Raw genomic sequence first — 21,241 nt, forward strand, 5'->3', positions numbered from 1 at the left:
AACACAAACAGAGGTAGAACAACTAAATAAACCAATAACAAAAGAAGAGACTGAAAAGGTAATTAAAAAACTCCCAACAAAAAAATGTCCTGGCCCTGACGGCTTCACTGGAGAGTACTACCAAACAGTCAAAGAAGAGTTAACACCACTACTACTAAAGGTATTTCAAAGCATAGAAATGGATGGAATGCTCCCAAACTCATTCTATGAATCTGGCATATCCCTGATACCAAAACGAGGTAAAGGCACCACAAAAAAAAAAAAAAATTACAGACCTATATCCCTCATGAACTTAGATGTAAATATTCTCAACAAAATTCTAGCCAATAGAACTCAACAACATATCAAAAAAATAATTCACCATGATCAAGTGGGATTCATACCAGGTATGCAGGGATGGTTCAACATTAGAAAAACAATCAACGTAATCCATCGTATGAATAAAACAAAAGACAAGAACCACATGATCTTACCAATTGATGCAGAAAAGGCATTTGACGAAGTCCAACACCCATTCGTGATAAAAACTCTCAGCAAAATAGGAATAGAGGAAAATTCCTCAACATAATAAAGGGCATTTATACAAAGCCAATAGCCAACATCATCCTAAATGGAAAGAATCTGAAAGCATTCCCCTTGAGAATGGGAACCAGACAAGGATGGCCTGTATCACCACTCTTATTCAACATTGGGCTGGAGGTCCTAGCCAGAACAATTAGGCTAGAAAAAGAAATAAAGTGCATCCAGATTGGCAAGGAAGAAGTAAAAGTATCTCTATTTGCAGATGACATGATCTTATACTCAGAAAACCCTAAAGAATCCTCAAGAAAACTACTGAAACTAATAGAAGAGTTCAACAGAGTATCAAGATACAAGATAAACATACAAAAATTAGTTGGATTCCTCTACACCAACAAGGGAATGTTGAAGAGGAAATCATCAAATCAATATCATTTACAGTATCCCCCAAGAAGATAAAATACTTAGGAATAAATCTAACCAGAAACGTAAAAGACCTATACAAAAAAAAAACAAAACTACAAGACACTACTGCAGGAAACCAAAAGAGACCTACCTAAGTGGAAAAACATACCTTGCCCATGGGTAGGAAGACTCAGCATTGTAAAAATGTCTATTATCCCAAAAGCGATCTATTGATACAATGCAATTCCAATCCAAATTCCAATGACCTTTTTTAATGAGATGGAGAAACAAATCACCAACTTCATGTGGAAAGGAAAGAGGCCCTGGATAAAGCATTACCGAAAAAGAACAAAGTGGGAGGCCTTACACTACCTGATTTTAGAAACTGTTATACCACCGTGTAGTCAAAACAGCCTGGTACTGGTACAACAACGAATACATAGACCAGTGGAACAGAATTGAGAATCCAGACATAAGTGCATCCACATATGAGCAGCTGATATTTGACAAAGGCCCAAAGTCTGTTAAATGGGGGAAAAGACAGCCTCGTTAACAAATGGTGTTGGTATAACAGGATATCCATCTGCAAAAAAATGAAACAAGACCCATACCTCACACCATGCACAAAAACTAACTCAAAATCGATCAAAGACCTAAATATAAAGCCTAAAATGATAAAAATCATGGGAAAAAAAAATAGGGACAATGCTACGAGCCCTAATACATGGCATAAACAGTATATAAAACATTAGTAACAATGCAGAAGAGAAACTAGATAACTGGGAGCTCCTAAAAATCAAACATCTATGCTCATCCAAAGACTTCACCAAAAGAGTAAAAAGATTATCTACAGACTGGGAAAAAGTTTTTAGCTATGACATTTCTGATCAGCATCTGATCTCTAAAATCTACATGATACTGAAAAAACTCAACAACAAAAAGACAAATAACCCAATTAAAAAATGGGCAAAGGATATGAACAAGCACTTCACCAAAGACATTCAGACAGCTAGCAGATAACATGATAAAATGCTCACAATCATTAGCCGTTACAGAAATGCAAATGAAAACTGCAGTGAAATACCATCTCATTCCAACAAGATGTTAATCCAAAAAATACAAAATAATAAATGTTGGAGAGGTTGTGGAGGGGCTGGAACACTTATACACTGCTGGTGGGAATGTAAAATGGTACAACCACTTTGGAAATCGATTTGGCACTTTCTTAAAAAGCTAGAAATAGAAGTACCATATGATCCAGCAATCTCACTCCTTGGAATATATCCTAGAGAAATAAGAGCCTTTACACGAACAGATATATGCACACTCATGTTCATTGCAGCACTGTTTACAATAGCACAAAGGTGGAAGCAACCAATGTGCCCATCAATGGATGAACAGATAAATTATGGTATATTCACGCAATGGAATTGTATGCATCGATAAAGAACAATGATGAATCTGTGAAACATTTCATAACATGGAGGAATGTGGAAGGCATTATGCTGAGTGAAATTAGTCAGTTGCAAAAGGACAAATATTGTATAAGACGACTATTATAAGAACTCAAGAAATAGTTTAAACACAGAAGAAAATATTTTTTGATGGTTACAAGGGTGGAGAGGGACAGAGGGAGAGGGATATTCACTAATTAGATAGTAGACAAGAACTGTTTTAGGTAATGGGAAAGACAATACACAATGCAGGAGAGGTCAGCACCACTGGGCTAAACCAAAAGCAAAGAAGTTTCCTGAATGAACCAAATGCTTCGAAGGCCAGCGTAGTAGGGGCGTGGGTCCGGGGACCATGGTTTCAGGGGACATCTTGGTCAATTGGCATAATAAAATCTATTAAAACGTTTTGCATCCCACCTTGGAGAGTGGCTTCTGGGGTCTTAAATGCTAGCAAGCAGCTATGTAAGATGTATCAGTTGGTCTAAACACACCTGGAACCAAGAAGAATGAAGAACACCAAAGACACAAGGCAATTATGAGCCCAAGAGATAGAAAGGGCCACATAAATCAGAGGCCACATCAGCCTGAGATCAGAAGAACTAGATGGTGCCTGGCTACAACCGATGACTGCCCTGACAGGGAACACAACAGAGAATCCCTGATGGAGCAGGAAAGCAGTGGGATACAGACCTCAAATTCTCCTAAAAAGACCAGACTTAATGGTCTGACTGAGACTTGGAAGGACTCTGGAGGTCATCGTCCCCAGACCTTCAGTTAACCCAAGACTGGAACCATTCCCAAAGCCAAGTCTTCAGACAGGGATTGATGCTGATGAGGAGTGAGCTTCTCGGTTCAAGTAGACACATAAGACTATGTGGGCAGCTCCTGTCTGGAGGGGAGATGAGAAGGCAGAAGGGGATGTAAGCTGGCTGAATGCACACGGGGAATACAGAGTGGAGAGAAGGAGTGTGCTGTCTCATTAGGGGGAGGGCAACTAGGAGTACATAGCAAGGTGTGTATAGATTTTTGTATGAGAGACTGCCTGGATTTGTAAACTTTCACTTAAAGCACAATTTAAAAAAAATCAATTGGGTTCCTCTACAGTGACAAGGGAGACTCTGAAAAGGAAGTCAAGAAAACAATACCATTTGCAATAGCCCCCAAAAGGATAAAATACCTAAGAATAAACCTAACCAGGGACATAAAAGACCATTCAAGGAAAACTATAGAACACCACTGTAAGAAACTAAAAGAATCTATGTAAATGGAAAAACATTCCCTACTCATGGATTGGAAGACTTAGTATTGTGAAAATGTTAATACTACCAAAAGTAATCTATAGTTATAATACAATCCCGATCCAAATCCCAACAACATTCTTTAATGAAATGGAAAAACTGATCTCCAACTTTATGTGGAAAGGAAGGAGGCCCTGAATAACTAAGGCAATATTGTAGAAGAAGAACAAAGTATGAGTCTTCTCACTTCCGGATCTCAAAACTTACTATACAGCCATGGTAATCAAAACAGCCTGGTACTGGTTCAATAACAGACACATAGACCTATGAAATAGGATTGAGAACCCAGAAGTAAATCTATCCATCTGTGGGCATCTGATCTTCAACAAAGGGTCAAAGTCCGTTCAATGGGGAAGAAACAGTCTCTTTAACAAATGGTGCTAGCAAAACTGAGTATCCATATGCAGAAAAACAAATCAGGATCCATACCTCACATCATACATAAAAACTAACTCAAAATGGCTCAAAGACCTAAATGTTACAGCTAAAATTTTAAAGCTCCTGGAAGATGACATAGTATCAAAACTAGGGAAGCTAGTTTTTGGAATAAATAGCTTATCATAAAACTAAAAATGTATGAACTACAGAAGATAAATAAGACAACTGGGACCTCCTAAGAATTAAATACTTATGCTCATCAAAAAACTACCAAGAGAGTAAAAATAGAACCTATAGACTGGGAAAAAATTATTGGCAATAACATCTGATAAGGGTTTAATCTCTAAAATATATAGAAAACTTCCACAGTTCAGCAACAAAAAGACAAACAGTCCAGTCAAAAAATGGGCAAAAGACGTGAACAGACACTTCACCAAAGAGGATATTCATAAGACCAAGAAATACATGAAAATATCCTCAGGACTATTAGCCATTAAAAACCACCAAACCCATTACCGTTGAGTTGTTTCCGACTCATAACAACCCTGTAAGACAGAATAGAACTGTCCCATAGGGTTCCCAAGGAGTAGCTGGTGAATTTGAACTGCCCACCTTTTGGTTAGGAGCCAAACTCTTAACCACTACTCCAACAGGGCTCACATTACCCATTAGAGAGATGGAAATCAAAACTACAACGAGATACCACCTCACCACTGGGTAATGACTGAAGAAGAAAAAAAAGGAAAACAAATGCTGACAAGGTTGTAGGGGGATTGGAACTCTTCTACATTGCTAGTGGGATTGTGAAATGGTATAACAACTGTGGAAACAGTATGGCGCTTCCTCAAAAAGCTGGAAATCGAAATACCTTATGATCCAGCAATCCCACTCCTAGGTATATATCCTAGAGATATGAGTAATGATGGGAATAGACGTGCACACCTATGTTCACTGCAGCATTATTCACAATAGCAAAAAGATGGAAACAACCTACGTGTCTATCCTCAGATGAATGGATAAACAAATTGTGGTACATAACATACAGTGGAATACTACACAACAATAAAGAATAATGAGGAGTCTGCAAAACATCTTATAACATGGACAAATATGGAGGACATTATGCTCAGTGAGATAAGTCAGTCACAAAAAGACAAATATCGTATGGTCCCACTGTTATAAAAAGAAGTAGGTATACACACAGAAAACAGAGTTCTTTGATGGTTACCAAGGATGGGAGGGAGAGAGAGGGGGAATTACTTTCTAGATAGTAGACACTTGTTACTTTTGGTAATGGGAAAGGCAGTCCCAAATGTGGGTGAAGTCAGCACAACTTGACCAAGGTCAATAAAGACACTAAGAAGTATGAGAGAAAAAGGGACAATTTTGGTAAACGCTATAACATATACAATTTTACAACAACAGTAAAAACAACCAAAAAATATGTGTGTGATTGTGTATGTAGATATGGATGCATATATGTGTATAGAAAGACATGCAAATAAATATGTGTGCATGTATAGGTGTATCTGCAGGCACATGTATATAAATGTTTATGGGTACTGCATATATATCCACTTGTATAACAAACCACATAGGGGGCACAGTTACAGAGGCTACCAAGACGTATCCAAACAACTCATGGGATTGGTTTACTGGATTAAAAGGCTTGGGACCATAGTCTCAGGGGACAAATTAGTCAAGTGGCATAACATAGTTCACAAAGATAGTGTTCTGCATCCTAGTTTGGTGAGTAGTGTCTTAAAAGCTTGTGAGTGGCCATCTAAGATACAACTATTGGTCTCTACTAGTAAGGAGCAAAAGAAAATGGGGGAAGTCAAAGGCTCAAGAAGAAATTAGTCAACAGAACTAATAGTTCACTTGAATCATAGCCTCTTCTAACCTGAGAGCAGAACTAGATGATGCCTGGCTGTCACTACTGACAGTTCTGATCAAGGATACGATAGAAAATCCCAGATGGAATGGGAGAAAAATGTAGAGCAAAACTCAAATTCCTAAAAAAGACCAGACTTACTGGATGGATAGAGACTAGAGGAACCTCTGAGATTATGGCCCTAAGACATTCTTTGAACTTGGAATTGAAGCTATTTCTGCAGGTCACCTTTTAGCCAAATAGCTAATTGGCTTATAAAATAAACAACATCACCCATGAATAATATGCTCCCTTAAACAATTAACTATATGAGACCAAATGGTCAGTAGTACCCAAAAGCAAAGATGAGAAGGCAAGGAGAGGAGGGGATGCTAGATCAATGGAACAGAACAAACAGAACAGAAATAATGAGAATGCTGACATATTGTAAAAATTGTAACCAATAGCACAGAACAATTGTATAAAAATTGTTAAAGGAGAACCTAATTTGCTGTGTAAACTTTCACCTAAAACACAATAAAATACTATCTAAAAAAAACAAAAACTTGTGAAGCACAGTTCTCTGGCACACATGGGGTCACCATGAGTCAGAATTGACTAGCCAAAAAAAAAAAAAGATTCCTAATTATTCCCTTCAGGCACTTCTCTTCACTCCTCCGATATTTCTACTCTCAAGAAAAAAAAAAAAAAAGCCGTTGGAAATCTTTCTGTCTTATGTATCAGCAAATGAAAGCCACAAAAGACATTTTTGGTTAGTTGTAGAAATGTGAATATGGACTGTATATTAAATATAGAATTATTAATTTTCTTAGGTGTGGTAATAGTGTGATTATATAGGTGAATGTCTTTATTCTTAGATGTATGCTGAAGTATTAAAGGATGAGGAATCATGATGTCTTCAACTTATTTTCAGATGGTTCAGAAAAAAGCATGTGTTTATATATACGTGTAGATATAGATATATACACACATATACATACATATATCTGTATACAGACAAGTTTATGTATGAGAGAGAGAGCAAATGTGGCTGAGTGATAATGGTGGGTGATTTACTATATTGTTTTTCTAATATTTCTATATAGTTAAAAATTTTCTAAATAAAAAATTGCCGAATTAAAAAAAAAGAAATGAGATAAAGAAATCACTGCTATAGAGTCTGTTTTACCCTCTAGGATCTGCCTCGGTGAGAAGTCAGTACATTCAGCAGTCTCATACTGTATATATTGATCAAGGTAATGAGGTGCTGTCATGTTAAATCCAGGCAAGTCCCAAAAATCCATTTGGAAGGTCTTCTTAGCCATTCTTAAGTTGTGTGATTAAAACAATAATTCTTAAAGCCAGAAACATGACATCTTGTCTTTGATTTAGAAGTTTGAAGAGCAATATTTATCCACAGCAGAAGCCAGTTTTGAAATGCTCATTTGTCTTTGTAGCATTGTTGGTATCCAGCAGGTGTCACTGTTACAGTCCATGTTTTTGGCTTTACTGAGTAATGTTTGGAAACCCTGGTGGTGTAGTGGTTAAGTGCCTTGGCTGCTAACCAAAGGGTCAGCAGTTTGAATCTGCCAGGTGCTCCTTGGAAACTCTATGTGGCAGTTCTATTCTGTCCAATAGGGTCGCTGAGTCAGAATTGACACGATGGCACTGGGTTTGGGTTTTTTTTGTGTGTATGTGTGAGTAATGTTTACAACCCATTAAGGAAGGCTCAATTTGAGGGCAAGGCTTTATCAGTTAGTTAATGACAGTTCTTACTAGTTTGCTGCTATGCATAGTACTAAATCAAGTTCCCTGCCTGAGTATTTTTTATGGAAGTATATTTCTCTCTCTATAAATATGAAATACAGAAATTTCTTGGCTATGTATTTTATTATCTTAACTGCAGAAAATGCAAATGCTTATATAAATAGATGTACTTAATTTTTTCTACCAAGAATGCTACTTCTGTATCCAAATTTCAATATAAAAAAATAGGACTTACATAATTTCCAGTGAGTCAAAGTATTTCTTGACCTCATTCATAACCATGTACACCATCACTGAACTTTAAAATGGTCATCAGTGGAGTCATCAATGGATGTCCTCTCAACTGTTTCATAAAAGCTACTTCCCAGGTCTCAACCCACCTGGATCAAAGGAGAATGAAGAACACCAAGGTCACACGACAACTATGAGCCCAAGAGACAGAAAGGGCCACATGAACCAGAGACTTACATCATCCTGAGACCAGAAGAATTGGATGGTGCCCGGCTACAACCGATGACTGCCCTGACAGGGAACACAACAGAGAACCCCTGAGGGAGCAGGAGATCAGTGCGATGCAGATCCCAAATTCTCCTAAAAAGACCAGACTTAATGGTCTGACTGAGACTAGAGGAATTCCGGCGGTCTTGGTCCCCAAACCTTCTGTTGGCCCAGGACAGGAACCATTTCCGAAGACAACTCATCAGACATGGAAGGGACTGAATAATGGGTTGGAGAGAGATGCTGACGAAGAGTGAGCTACTTGTATCAGGTAGACACTTGAGACTGCGTTGGCATCTCCCGTCTGGAGGGGAGATAGGAGGGTAGAGAGGGTTAGAAACTGGCAAAATTGTCACGAAAGGAGAGACTGGAAGGAGGGAGCGGGCTGACTCATTAGGGGGAGAGTAAGTGGGAGTATGGAATAAGGTATATATATATATTTTTTAAGCTTATATGTGACAGACTGGACTTGATTTGTAAACTTTCACTTAAAGCTCAATAAAAATTATTAAAAAAAACTACTTCCCAAAAGGAGTCTGTGGGTGGTGCCAAGAGTTAACACGTTTGGCTACTAATCAAAAGGTTGGAGGTTGGAGTCTACCCAGAGGCACCTCAGAAGAAAGGCCTGATGATCTACTTCTGAAAAATCAACCATTGAGTACCTTATGGACCACAGTTCTACTCTGGCACACATGGGATTGCCATGAGTTGGAGTTGACTCAACAGCAACTAATTTAATATTCAGAAAAGGCTAAGGAAACATCTCTCTTGCTTTGAAGAAAGGACCATTCCTAAATTTGAGAGCCAATATTAAGGTAAAAGGCTAAAGCCTCTTAAAGAACAAAGAAGATCAGTTCTCTCTCACATAACAATTCCAAAGTAAGTTGTTCAGGTCACAGAGCAGGTCCTGTCCATCACTGGTCAGAGGCATTCTTATCCACAGTCTGGTTGAAAGTGGGTGTCTGGGAGTTCCAGCCAGCAATGATGGGAAAGGAAAGTATGGAGAAGACGTGCTTAAGGCCTGAGTCCGGAAGTGGCCCATGTCATTCTACTTGCACCATGGTAAGAATTTAAATACAGGGAGATGTATCTATCTGTGTGCACAGGATAAGGGAGAGGATGGACTTTGATGTACAACTGCAGTTTCCACCACAGGGCTAGTATTTCATTGGTCTGATTGGCAATGACCTTCAAACATGGTTCTTGATGTCTTTTTCAGGAGGTGCACTCGGTGTACAGAATTTTGGCTGGGATTTTGAATATTGGAAACATAGAATTTGCAGCTATTTCTTCTCAGCATCAAATTGATAAAAGTGAGGTTCCCAATGCTGAAGCTTTGAAAAATGGTAAATGTTTGATGCTTGTTCACTGTGTACTGCCAAAGTACACGTTTCTTTCACTTTGGTAGTTTTTCGAGACTATAAAACACAGTGCAGCTGTCGCTGTTTCCTTCTACTAACTGTAGTTGTTTTCACTACCCAAAAGGTGTCGTGTGAAGTGTCAGCCTTCTTCCATAGCCATAAATAGGTGTTCCACAGAAAAGAATCCCAGACAGGTAACTGTGGGCAGTGGTTCTCAATCCTGGCTGCTTTTGAAAATCATCTGCAAACTTTTGAAAAAATACAAGAGTTGGACCCCATTCTGAATCCACTGAATCAACATCTGCAGGGGAGAAAGCAGACCCCTGTTTACTTTTAAGCCCGGCAGGTAATTATAATATCACGAGGAAGGAGAAGCCTGAGCTAGGAAAAAAAAAAAAAAAAAAAACAGATTTAAATAAAGTGAAAGCCTTTCTGTAAAACTGCAGGCCTTTTAGGGCCTTTAGCATACTGATGTGCTTTATGACTCTAAGAGGAGAATATGTTGTTGCTGTGTGCCTTCGAGTTGGTTCCGACTCATAGTGACCCTATAGAACAGAGTATAACTTCCCTATAGGGTTTCCAGGGCTGTAATCTTTATGGGAGCACATCGCCAGGTCTTTTCCCTTGTATAGGCTGGTGGGTTCAAACTGTTGACCTTTCAGTAAACACCCAAGCATTTAACCAGAAAATGTCCTGTGAAGCATCACCAGGGCTCCTTTAAGAGTACAATATACTCACTTCGGCTGAGGCAATTCTGGTTCATAGCAACCCTATAGGACAGAGTAGAACTGCCCCATAGGGTTTCCAAGGCTGTAATCTTTATGGGAGCATCTTACCACGTCTTTTCCCTTGGATAGGCTGGTGGATTCAGACTGCTGAGTTTTTGGTTAGCAGCCAGGCTTTTAACCACTGCACCACCGGGGCTTCAAGAGGATAGTATAGTCCACAGCAATTCCAACTTATTTGACCTTTTTTTTTTTATATATCAACGCCTATGAAGGGCTTTCAGAACAATTTGGGAGATACATTAGTTTGGATGCTTCTTGGGATTAGGGACCTAGCTTGTTTACTTCGCTTGTTTATCTTTAACTCTTAAGTGCATTAAAATGGACCCTGGCCCATAATAAGCATTGTGTAAGCGCTCAATGAAGGACTACATTACCCAACGTCATCTGCCCCTTTGTTCTAGCTGCCTCCGTTCTCTGCATCAGCCCCAAAGAGCTCCAGGAATCCCTCACTTCTCACTGTGTGGTCACCAGGGGTGAAACCATTGTGCGCGCCAACACCGTTGACAGGGCTGCGGATGTGCGGGATGCCATGTCCAAAGCCCTTTACGGGCGGCTCTTCAGCTGGATTGTCAACCGCATCAATACACTCCTGCAGCCAGACAGAAACATATGGTGAGTTCTCCCAGGAAGCCCAGGCCTCGGAGGAGTCGTCATCAACCGTGGTGTCTCTGAGAGTATTCAAGAGGAAGTCTTTGATTCTTTCTTGGGTTTTCTTTAGCAAAACTCTCAGGCTTACTCCTTTAAAAGATGTAATGGGATGCAGGGAAGCTGGCGTACCTGAGAGGTGGATGGTAGTATGGGTCTGAGAGAACAGGCTTGGCTGGGAGCTGAGCTAGACAGACTGGGTTCAAATCCATGCTCTGCAGTTTAGCTAGCTGCTTATTCTAAGTGTCGGTTTTCTCAGTTGTAAAATGGGAGGGATAATAATATTCTCTTCATAGTTTTTTTTTTTTTTTTAGGATCAAATGAGACATTTTTTGAAAGCATAGTATCTTACATTATTTTTTTCTTTCCTAAGCACTAGTGGTATCTTATATATGGCAGAATGGACAACATCAAATTCTAATGAGTATTCTTCCAACTAAGCTTTGTGAGTAGGTAGGTGGAAGAATGAATGGTCAGGGGTTCTAGTCCCATCATCAAATAGAGCAGTTCCTCTGTAATCTGTTTTATATATGGAGCTTCTGAGTAAGTTTTAAAGAACTCTGCTTGAAACAAAAGTCCAGAGTACGGTTGAAAGACTAAAGGAACACATGGTTTAAGGTACAAACTGTTTCTTCCCATAGAGATGGTGGGATGCTGCTTTCTACAAGCGGGTACAGGTGTTGATAAACATACAGGTGTATAGATTCTCATGGCCCAGGGATGTTTCCTCTCCTAAAGGCTTTTATTCTTCTTTCTCATGCAGTAGTGCAAACAATGGTATGAATGTGGGCATCTTGGATATTTTTGGATTCGAGAACTTTCAGAGAAATTCATTTGAGCAGCTCTGCATAAACATCGCCAACGAGCAAATCCAGTACTATTTTAATCAGCACATTTTTGCTCTTGAGCAGGTAATAGTGAACTCTGAAGTAATTCAACCTGATGGGGGAGGGTGTCTCCAAGATGTCTATGATTTGAAGCAGAAACCCCGTTAGACAGGCTAACAGGTACAAGACTGTAGAGAAGAATGGCTGGTGAGGCAGCCCTGTCGAAACAAATAGTCTAAATTTAGTCCGAAATAAAGAGGTCTTGATTTCTGTAGAAAGGTACATTTCTTCTCTTGAGCGGAGCTAGTGACAGGCCAATTATTTAAATCTTGCTCCCAAACTGTTTCATGCGTGTTGCCCACAATGGTGTGTTCTCTTCTACTTTGTTTAACTAAAAGTATCTCTGATCGTGTCCAAATGACACAGGATGATCTTGAATTTAGGGCATAGATTTTCGTTGTCCTTAACGCCAAAACTGGCCATCCCCATCCTCATCTTCTGCACACCAGATCCCATAATAAGGGGAGGGGTATCTCCAGGGAGTAGTAAGATATGGCCCTCATTTTCCAAAAATCGAAGTCCTTTCTCTGTGAATTTAATGGTTAATAAAACAGTGTGAAGCTAGTGGACCCAAAGATTAGGGGCCCTTCTCCTGCAGCCACAATCTGCATAACAGAGTCTTTGCCATCCCAACCTCTACCCCAGCCCCAAGACTTTCTCTCTTGACCAATTCCCTTAATGTAGGGGTAATTGTCTTAATGCAAGAGTGAAGACACACAAACTATATTGTGATTGAGAGAGAAGATAAACAAAAAGACATTGAGTAAAAATACTAGAATTGGTTTTTATTACTGGAACTGGAAAAATATGTATGGCACTGTTTCCTCTCCCCGCTTCTCCTGTACAAAACTCAACCTGGTATCATTGTTCCAGGGTTCTTCCATTTGGCTCCTTGGGAAATCTGGAGTTCGTTTTAGTTTTCCAGTTTAAGATGATTTCCTTACAAAATCCCTTGTAGAAGATGGAAGTTTGTGTTCTTCTTGGTTTAAGTCGTGTGTGTCACCAAAATAATTTTAACTTCTTTTCCTCTCTGCACTAGTTTTTAAATTATGAATTACCAAATCAATGTTTGGGAGGCAGAGAGCCGTCCCCTTTTTTGCTGGCTTCAGCTGCATGCTGAAAACCACCAGCAGAACAGAATTAAACTCAAGGTTTAAAACGCACCCTGTTTCCCACATTCCTTCGGTGTTGCCACACCCAGGAAGTCCATGCCAAAGCATCCTGAGAGCAGCTAGGCCAGTTTGGGGCTGGAGGGATTCACAATTCATTTCCCTCCAGATGGAGTATCAGAATGAGGGCATTGACGCTACGCTCGTGGAGTATGAGGACAATCGCCCACTCCTGGACATGTTCCTCCAGAAACCCCTGGGACTACTTGCACTTTTGGATGAGGAAAGTCGGTTTCCCCAAGCAACTGATCAGACCTTGGTTGGTAAGTACCTTTCTTTAAAGGAGAACAGAACTTGGCTGTTAAATGAGTGTGGTTTAATGAATTTACTTATTTTGGCCACCTGGTCAACCACGAAAGTGTCCTTTGTTGTCTTTTGCCCTCGAGTCAAATCCAACTCATGTTGATCCTTTGTGTTACAGAGTAGAACTGCTCCGTAGGGCTTTCTTGGCTGTAATCTTTTTGGAAGCAGGCCTTTTCTTCTGCAGTGCTACTGGGTGGGTTTGAACTGCCAACCTTTTGGTTTCCAGCTGAGCGTAAACCATTTGCACTCAGGAACCTATCAAAGTATAGACCTTGTTTTTAATGAATTGAAATCATCAGCGAAAGATGAGGTAAAATTTGTGTCTCAAACCAAGCCCATCACCATCCCCCAAACCTTCCTCACTTTTCTATCTCTGCCAACAGAAGTATTATTACCCTAGTTATTGAGCTTCTATGTCTGTATCATTTTTATATCTTCCTCTCTCTGATTTTCTATAACCAACTTTCCTCCTCCTGCTTTTGGTATACTCTTCTTAGCCTGGATCCTCATCCACTTCTAGTCTGAGTTAGTGCAGATGTCCTCTCTGATCTTCCTGCCTCTGGCCTCATAATTTCCCTCTCTACCTGAAATCCCAGCTAGTTTAATCTTTCTAAATCCATCTTTTCATTAAAAAAAATTTTTTTTTTTTAATCTTTTCATTAAAAACTGTTATTTACACAATAAAGACAGGATACCACCTCCTGGTGTCAAAAGCCCATTATACTTTACCCCTGTTCCTCCTGACCACCTTCTTCCTCTTGAACCTTCAGTGTTTTTCATAATCCTTATCTGTCACTGAAAACACTGGTGGCGTAGTGGTTGAGAGTTTGGCTGCTGTCCAAAGGATGGCAGTTCAAATCCACCAGGAGATCCTTGGAAACCCTATGGGGCAGTTCTGCTCCATCCTATAGGGTCTCTATAAGTTGAAATTGACTCGAGGGCAATGGTTTTTTTTTTTTTTTTTTTTTGGTTATCTCTCACCAGGGATGGCGCAAACAGTTAACACTCATGGCTGCTGAGAAGTTGGAGGTTTGAGTCTACCCAGAGGTACTTCAGAAGAAAGACCTGGCAATCTACTTCTGAAAGATCACAGCCATTGAAAATTCTAAGGGATACAGTTCTACTCAGATTTGGGGTTGCCATGAGTCAGAGTTGACTCAAAGGCAACTGGCTGGGTGTCCCTCGCCTAGATGGTGAAGTGCTGGGCCAAAGAAGCCTTGTGTCTCTTTAGCGCTTAGCACGGTTGCTCATACATACTAGGCTCTCAGTCACAAAAACAATTAGCAAAATTCGTTTGTTGAAGGAGGAACAAAAAGTTTCAGGCTTTTTGCTCTTATAGAAAGTTGATTCATGGGAAAGTTTTACTTCCAAGATTTGAAATAGGCCCCTCTCCCCCAGCGGTTTCCTTTTATTTATAAAATTGTCACAGGTTGCCAAGGTGAGTTTAAACCAGGGTTGTCTGCCTTCCACAGGATAGCTTTATGGTTCTGAAGCTAATTGGCAGGGTTTTTGGAACCATGGATGTCCATCCCAGGAGCTCTTAGAGCAGAAGAACATGAGGTCTTAGCAGGGCTTCAAACCTGTTCAGTCCAATTCCAACCCCTGCTGAGAATTTGCATTTCTAACAAGTTCCCAGGCAATGCTAATGGCTATTGGTTAGGGACCAATTCTGAGAACCACTAGTAGAGCAGTGGTTCTCAAATTTTATTATACATAAGAATCATCTGGGGATCTTGTTAAAATGTATATTCTGATTCAGTATGTCTGGGGTAGAAATGCGAATTCTCAGCAGGGGTTTGAAATGGAAGGAACCAGTTCAAACCCTGGGATCTTAGGGCACAGCCTGACACTAAAGACAACACAAAACAGCTTAACAACAAGGGTACGATTACAAATGCCCATCTTATAGGCTGATCTTTCTCCACCATTGTGCATATAACGGCAGTAGCAGGCTGGTCTGTAATTACTTATTCTTAGGCACTTATAGGAATGCCTGGATGGTGCAAACAGTGAAGACCTTGGCCGCTAACTGAAAGGTTAGTAGTTCAAACCCACCCAGAGGCACCTAGGAAAAAAGGCCTGGCAATCTGGTCACCGCCACTGAAAACCCCATGAAGAACAGTTCTCACCTGAGACACATGGGTCACCATAAGTTGGAATCTGCTTGATGACAAGTGGTTTGGGTTTTTTTTTTTTTTTTGGTTTTGAGGAACTTATGGCTTAAGGAACATGTGTTTGTTTGAAGGAGGAAACAATTCACATTGTAACTTTTAAACATAAAAATCCATACAGATAAATTTGAAGATAATCTACGAAGCAAATACTTCTGGAGACCCAAAGGAATGGAGCTGTGCTTTGGCATCCAGCACTATGCTGGAAAGGTGAGGAGAGTATGACAGTTACTGAACCTGAATTCCATAAGGGTTAAGCGTCCATATTATCCCGTCTGTGCCATTCACAAAATTGTTTGCAGATTTCTTCCCCTCTTAATTCTTCTTGAACACCTAATCATAATTCCCAAACTCTCTCAGTGGTGCCCCTCACAGAAAGTTGCCCCTGGCATCAAAGCAATTTCTCACTGGGTGGCCTACAGAGCCTCTCACCTGAGGTTTGGCTTAGAAGTGACAGCTCTCCAGAGAGAAAACATATTACAGCTTTTCGCAGTGTTCAGTTGTGAATGTTCACATTCTAAGGTAATTTGGAGAAGTGCAGGTAATGGAGGAGGGTTAATATCACAGTGGGGTTCAATTTTTAGCAGGTTAAATACATTTCTACCAGGCACCAAAAATGTCCAGATGAAAAGGAGAAGAAAATTCACTTCATCAACCAGATGTTAAACTTTTACAACATTCACTGAATTTTCCACTTTTCATACATTATGCCTTAGTCTCAATTTCAGGTTCCTGAAGCAGATTAGTGACTAATTCAGGAAATTCTCTAGTCTAGTCTCTAGAAATACCCAACTCGTTGCTTGCATTACTCCCAAAGGAGACATTTGAATTATGGCTAATGTGCTCCTGTGGCGTCTGGTGAGACCCAGGGTCCTGAAAATGGGTAGAAGTTAAATAAAAGGCATTTTGGGTTATTTTGTTGATTAAAAATGTATCAAAATTATCTTTTACATTCATATCATAACATTGAAATTAATTTTGTCTGCCTGGATATTGATTGAAAGGCAATTCTAATACAGGTAAAGGGGAATGACTATTTTTCATGCCACACAGTACTTTATGGTACCTATTTTGGACCTTTGTTAGAAATTGCAATGCACATTTTCCCTTAAATTCCTCATTTACCTTAACATTGATATCTGACCACATATTAATGTTCTCCACTACCTGAGATAACTCATCTACCTGTTCTCCACCATATCCTTCTGCCTCCCCACTCCTGTCCTTTTTCCTTCACCTTCTTTTCCATCTCTTTGTCCTTTTAACCCTATTTCCCACTTACCCATCTTCTTCCCTCTTTTCCTTCTTTATTGATTTTAGGGAAAGGGGGAATCCTTTCCTCTCTCAGTTCTGTCCTTTTGTAAATCCATTTGCCATTCAAAGTTTGTTTTTAGACAAAGGATTCTCTGGAGTGTTCCATAAAGTTTCCCTGAGTGGGATCCCCTCTGTTCTGAGAACTGCTCAGTGTCCTGGAGTGGTCGCTCTGATCTTGTGAGCTCCTTGGGAGGCAGTGAGCATGCAGTGGTTATGAGTATGGAGCCAGAGAGCTTGGGTTTTGGTGACTGCCCACCACATGTGAAATGTGTGATTGGGAGCACATTATTCAGCCTTTCTGCAAGCCTCTGTTTGTCTACCAATAAAATGGAGATAATAATAGTATTTATCTCATAGGATGGATGCTTAGCATGTAGTAAGTGTTCAGTGTATCTTAATAATTACTTTAATGTGATACATCTTTAACATAAGACTCTTTTCTTCAAAGAACAACCTGGACGTGATATTATGATGAACTGGTCTGTCAAAAATTACAGTTTTTTTACTCAAACTATTTCAGAGCATAGAAAAGGAAGGAATGCTCCCCAAATTCACTCTATGAAGCCAGCATAACCCTGATATCAAAGCCAGGCAAAGACACTACAAAAAAAAAGAAAATTACAGGCCAATATCTCATAAATATAGATGCAAAAATTCTCAACAAAATTCTAGCCAGTAGAATTCAGTATCCTATTAAAAAATAATGGTAATACCCCACAACCAAGGAAGATTCATACCAGGCATGCAAGGATGGTTCAACATTAGAAAATCAATAATGTAATCTACCACATAAATAGAACAAAAGAAAAGAATTACATGATCATCTCAGTCAGTGCAGAAGAGGCATTTGATAAAGTCCAACTTCCATTCCTGTTACAAATTCTCATTAAATAGGAATAGAAGGGGAATTCCTCAACATAATAAAGGACATCTATACTCAGCCAACAGCCAACATCATTCTCAACAGAGAGAGGCTGAAAACATTTCCCCTGAGAATGGGAACAAGGCAAGGATGCCCTTTATCACCATTCCTATTTAACACTGTGCTAAAAGTCCTAGCTAGAGCAATAAGGCAAGAGAAGGAAATAAAGGACATACAAATTGGAAAGGGAGAAGTAAAACTATCCCTATTCACAGATGGTATGATACTATACATAGAGACCCCCAAAAGATTCCACAAGAAAAGTACTGGAACTAATAGAAAGATTCAGCAGAGTAGCAGGATACAAGATAAACATACAAATATCAGTTGGGTTCCTACACGTCAACAAAGAGAACTTTGAAAAGGAAATCGGGAAAACAATACCATTTATAATAGCCCCTAAAAGGATAAAATACTTAGCAATAAATCTAACCGGGATGTAAAAGACCTGCACAAAGAAAACTACAAAACACTACTGCAAGAAGCCAAAAGAAACCTTTATAAATGGAAACACATACCATACTCATGGATAGGAAGGCTCAGCATTATGAAATGTCAATTCTACCCAAAGCAATTTACAGATAAAATGCAATCGCAGTCCAGATAACAACAGCATTCTTTAATGAGATGGAAAAACTAATCACCAACTTTATATGGAGAGGAAAAAGGCCCTGGATAAGTAAAGCATTATTGAAGAAAAAGAACAAAGTAGGAGGCCTCACATTACCTGATCTCAGAACCTGCTGTACAGTCATGGTAGTCAAAATAGCATGGTACTGGTACAACAAAAGACACATTGACCAATGGAACAGAATCGAGAACCCAGATGTAAATCTATGCACTAGTGGTCAGCTGATCTTTGACAAAGGACTAAGGTCCTTTAAATATGGAAAAGACAGTCTTTTTAACAAATGGTGCTGGCATAACTGGATGGCCATCTGTAAAAAAATGAAACGGGACCCATACCTCACACCATACGCAAAAACTAATTCAAAATGGATCAAAGACTTAAATATAAAACCTAAAACAATAAAGATCATGGGAAAAAAAATAGGGACAATGCTATGGGCCCTAATACATGGCATAAATACAATACAAACTGTAACTAACAATGTACAAACACCACAAGATAAACTACATAACTGGGACCTCATAAAAAAATTAACACACTCATCAAAAGCCTTCACCAAAAGAGTAAAAAGAGAACCTACAGACTGGGGGAAAAAATCTTGGCTATGACATACCTAACAAGGGCCTAATCTCTAAAATCTATAAAATACTTCAACACATCAACTACAAAAAGACAAATAATCCAATTAAAAAATGAGCAAAGGATTCTTTGGCAGACATTTCACCAGAGAAGACATTCAGGCAGCTAAGAGACACATAAGGAAATGCTGGGATCATTAGCCATTAGAGAAATATGTATCAGAACTACAACGAGAGCCATCTCACCCTGACATTACCAGCACTAATCAAAAACAAACAAACAAACAAAAAAAAAACTAACAAGTGTTGGAGAGATTTCGAGGAGATTAGAACTCTTATGCACTGTAGATGGGAATGTAAAATGGTACAACCACAATGGAAAAAGATTTAAAAAATGGTGCCTCTTTAAAAAGCTAGAAATAGAAATACTATATGATCCAGCAATCCTACTCCTAGGAATAGATTCTAGAGAAATAAGAGCCATTACATGAATAGACACATGCACACTTATGCTCACTGCAGCATTTTGCACAATAGCAAAATGATGGAAACAATCTAAATGCCTATCAACAGGTAAATGGATAAACAAACTATGGTACATACACACATACTAACGAATACTACGCAACAATAAAGAACGATGAATCCATGAAACATCCCATGACGTGGATGAATCTAGAGGGCATTATGCTGAGTGAAATAAGTCAATCACAAAAGGACAAATATTGTATGAGACCACTATTCTAAAAACTCAAGAAAAGGTTTACTCACAGTGGTTACGAGGAAGGGGAGGGATGGAGAGGGGAAATCGCTAACTAGTAAACAAGTGTTAACTCTGGTGAAGGGAAAGACAACACACAGCATAGGGGAAGTCAGCACAACTTGACCAAGGCAAAGTTGTTATAGAAGCTTCCTAGACACATCCAAACACCTTGAGGGACAGAGTTACTTGGACCGAGGGCTGAAGACCTCAGTCTCAGAAGACAACTAGGTCGGTGGGCATAACGTGGTTCATAAAGAAAATGTCCTACATCCTACTTTAATGAGTAGCATCTGGGGTCTTAAAAGCTTGTGAGCGGCAATCTAAGATACATCTACTGGTCCCATCCCATCTAGAGCAAAGGAGAATGAAAAAAATCAAAGATACAAGGAAAATATTAGTTCAAAGGACTAACAGACCACATGAACCACAGCCTCCACCAGCTTCAGCCCAGAAGAACTAGATGGTACCTGGTTTCCAGCACCTGTGGCTCAGACAAGGATCACAATAGAGTGTCCCAGACAGAGCAGGAGAAAAACATAGAACAAAATTCAAATTCACAAAAAAAGACTAGACTTGCTGGTCTGACAGAGACTGGAGAAACCCCTGAGACTATGGTCCCTAGACACCCTGCAAAAAGAACTGAAGCCACTCCATAAGTCCATCTTCCAGCCAAAGATTAGACAGGCCTATAAAACAAATAATAACGTGTGAGGAATGTGCTTCTTAGTTCAATCAAGTATATGAGACCAAATGGGCAACACGTGTCCAAAAGAAAAGAGTAGAAGTCAGGAAGGGACAGGAAAACTGGACAAATGGACATGGGGAACCCGGGGTAGAAAGAGGGAGAGTGTTGACACATTGCAGGGATCGCAACCAATGTCACAGAACAAATTGTGTATCAACTTTTGAATGACAGACTAGTTTGTGCTGTAAACTTTCACCTAAAGCACAATAAAAATTTTTTTTTTAATTTAAATTTTTTCTCCTTATCTGATGGTCTGGATTTAAAAGAATTGTTGTGTTAAGAGGAATTCCATGCAGAAGTTAACTAATGACTGACCTCGGACAACTTACCTGTGTTGCCAAGAAATGAACAGTGGTTTTAGCTAATTTGCTATTTGCTACTCATGTTGCAGGTATTGTACGATGCCTCTGGGGTTCTTGAGAAGAACAGAGACACTCTTCCTGCCGATGTGGTTGTAGTCCTGAGGACGTCAAAAAACAAGCTTCTTCAGCAACTCTTCTCAATCCCTTTGACCAAAACAGGTACTTGAAAACCCAGACAGCCATGGTCGTCCTGCTTCTACAAGCCCAGGTGAAGTTTTCCAGTTAGAATCTAAATATTGCCAGGGCTATGCTGGTAACGTTTTGAACTTCTTTAAGCAGGAGTAAGGGTCCTTCCAACTGAGGTCAAGGAAAGCAGCTTTAAAAAGTGGTCATTTCTTTTTTAACTTAATTGCGTAACATCAGTTTATATACACATGTACACATACACACTTTCCAAAACATCGACTCTT

The 21,241-nt window shown here is 39.5% G+C and overlaps 1 protein-coding gene and 1 long non-coding RNA gene across 2 annotated transcripts in view; one reads left to right on the top strand and one right to left on the bottom strand.

Moving 5' to 3' along the window:
- The window catches only part of MYO3B (myosin IIIB), a 575,113-nt gene that overhangs the window by 248,499 nt on the left and 305,373 nt on the right, over positions 1–21,241 (top strand). Inside the window, 6 exon segments of the mRNA XM_049887401.1 lie at positions 9,412–9,538; positions 10,743–10,953; positions 11,750–11,897; positions 13,152–13,305; positions 15,638–15,726; positions 20,861–20,990. Coding sequence (XP_049743358.1) covers positions 9,412–9,538; positions 10,743–10,953; positions 11,750–11,897; positions 13,152–13,305; positions 15,638–15,726; positions 20,861–20,990 — 859 coding nt within the window.
- LOC126077777 (uncharacterized) overlaps positions 1–21,241 on the bottom strand; it is a 46,200-nt gene that overhangs the window by 24,474 nt on the left and 485 nt on the right. The window lies entirely within an intron of this gene.

The sequence above is a fragment of the Elephas maximus genome, chromosome 6 (assembly GCF_024166365.1).
Source record: "Elephas maximus indicus isolate mEleMax1 chromosome 6, mEleMax1 primary haplotype, whole genome shotgun sequence".
NCBI classification, from domain to species: domain Eukaryota; kingdom Metazoa; phylum Chordata; class Mammalia; order Proboscidea; family Elephantidae; genus Elephas; species Elephas maximus.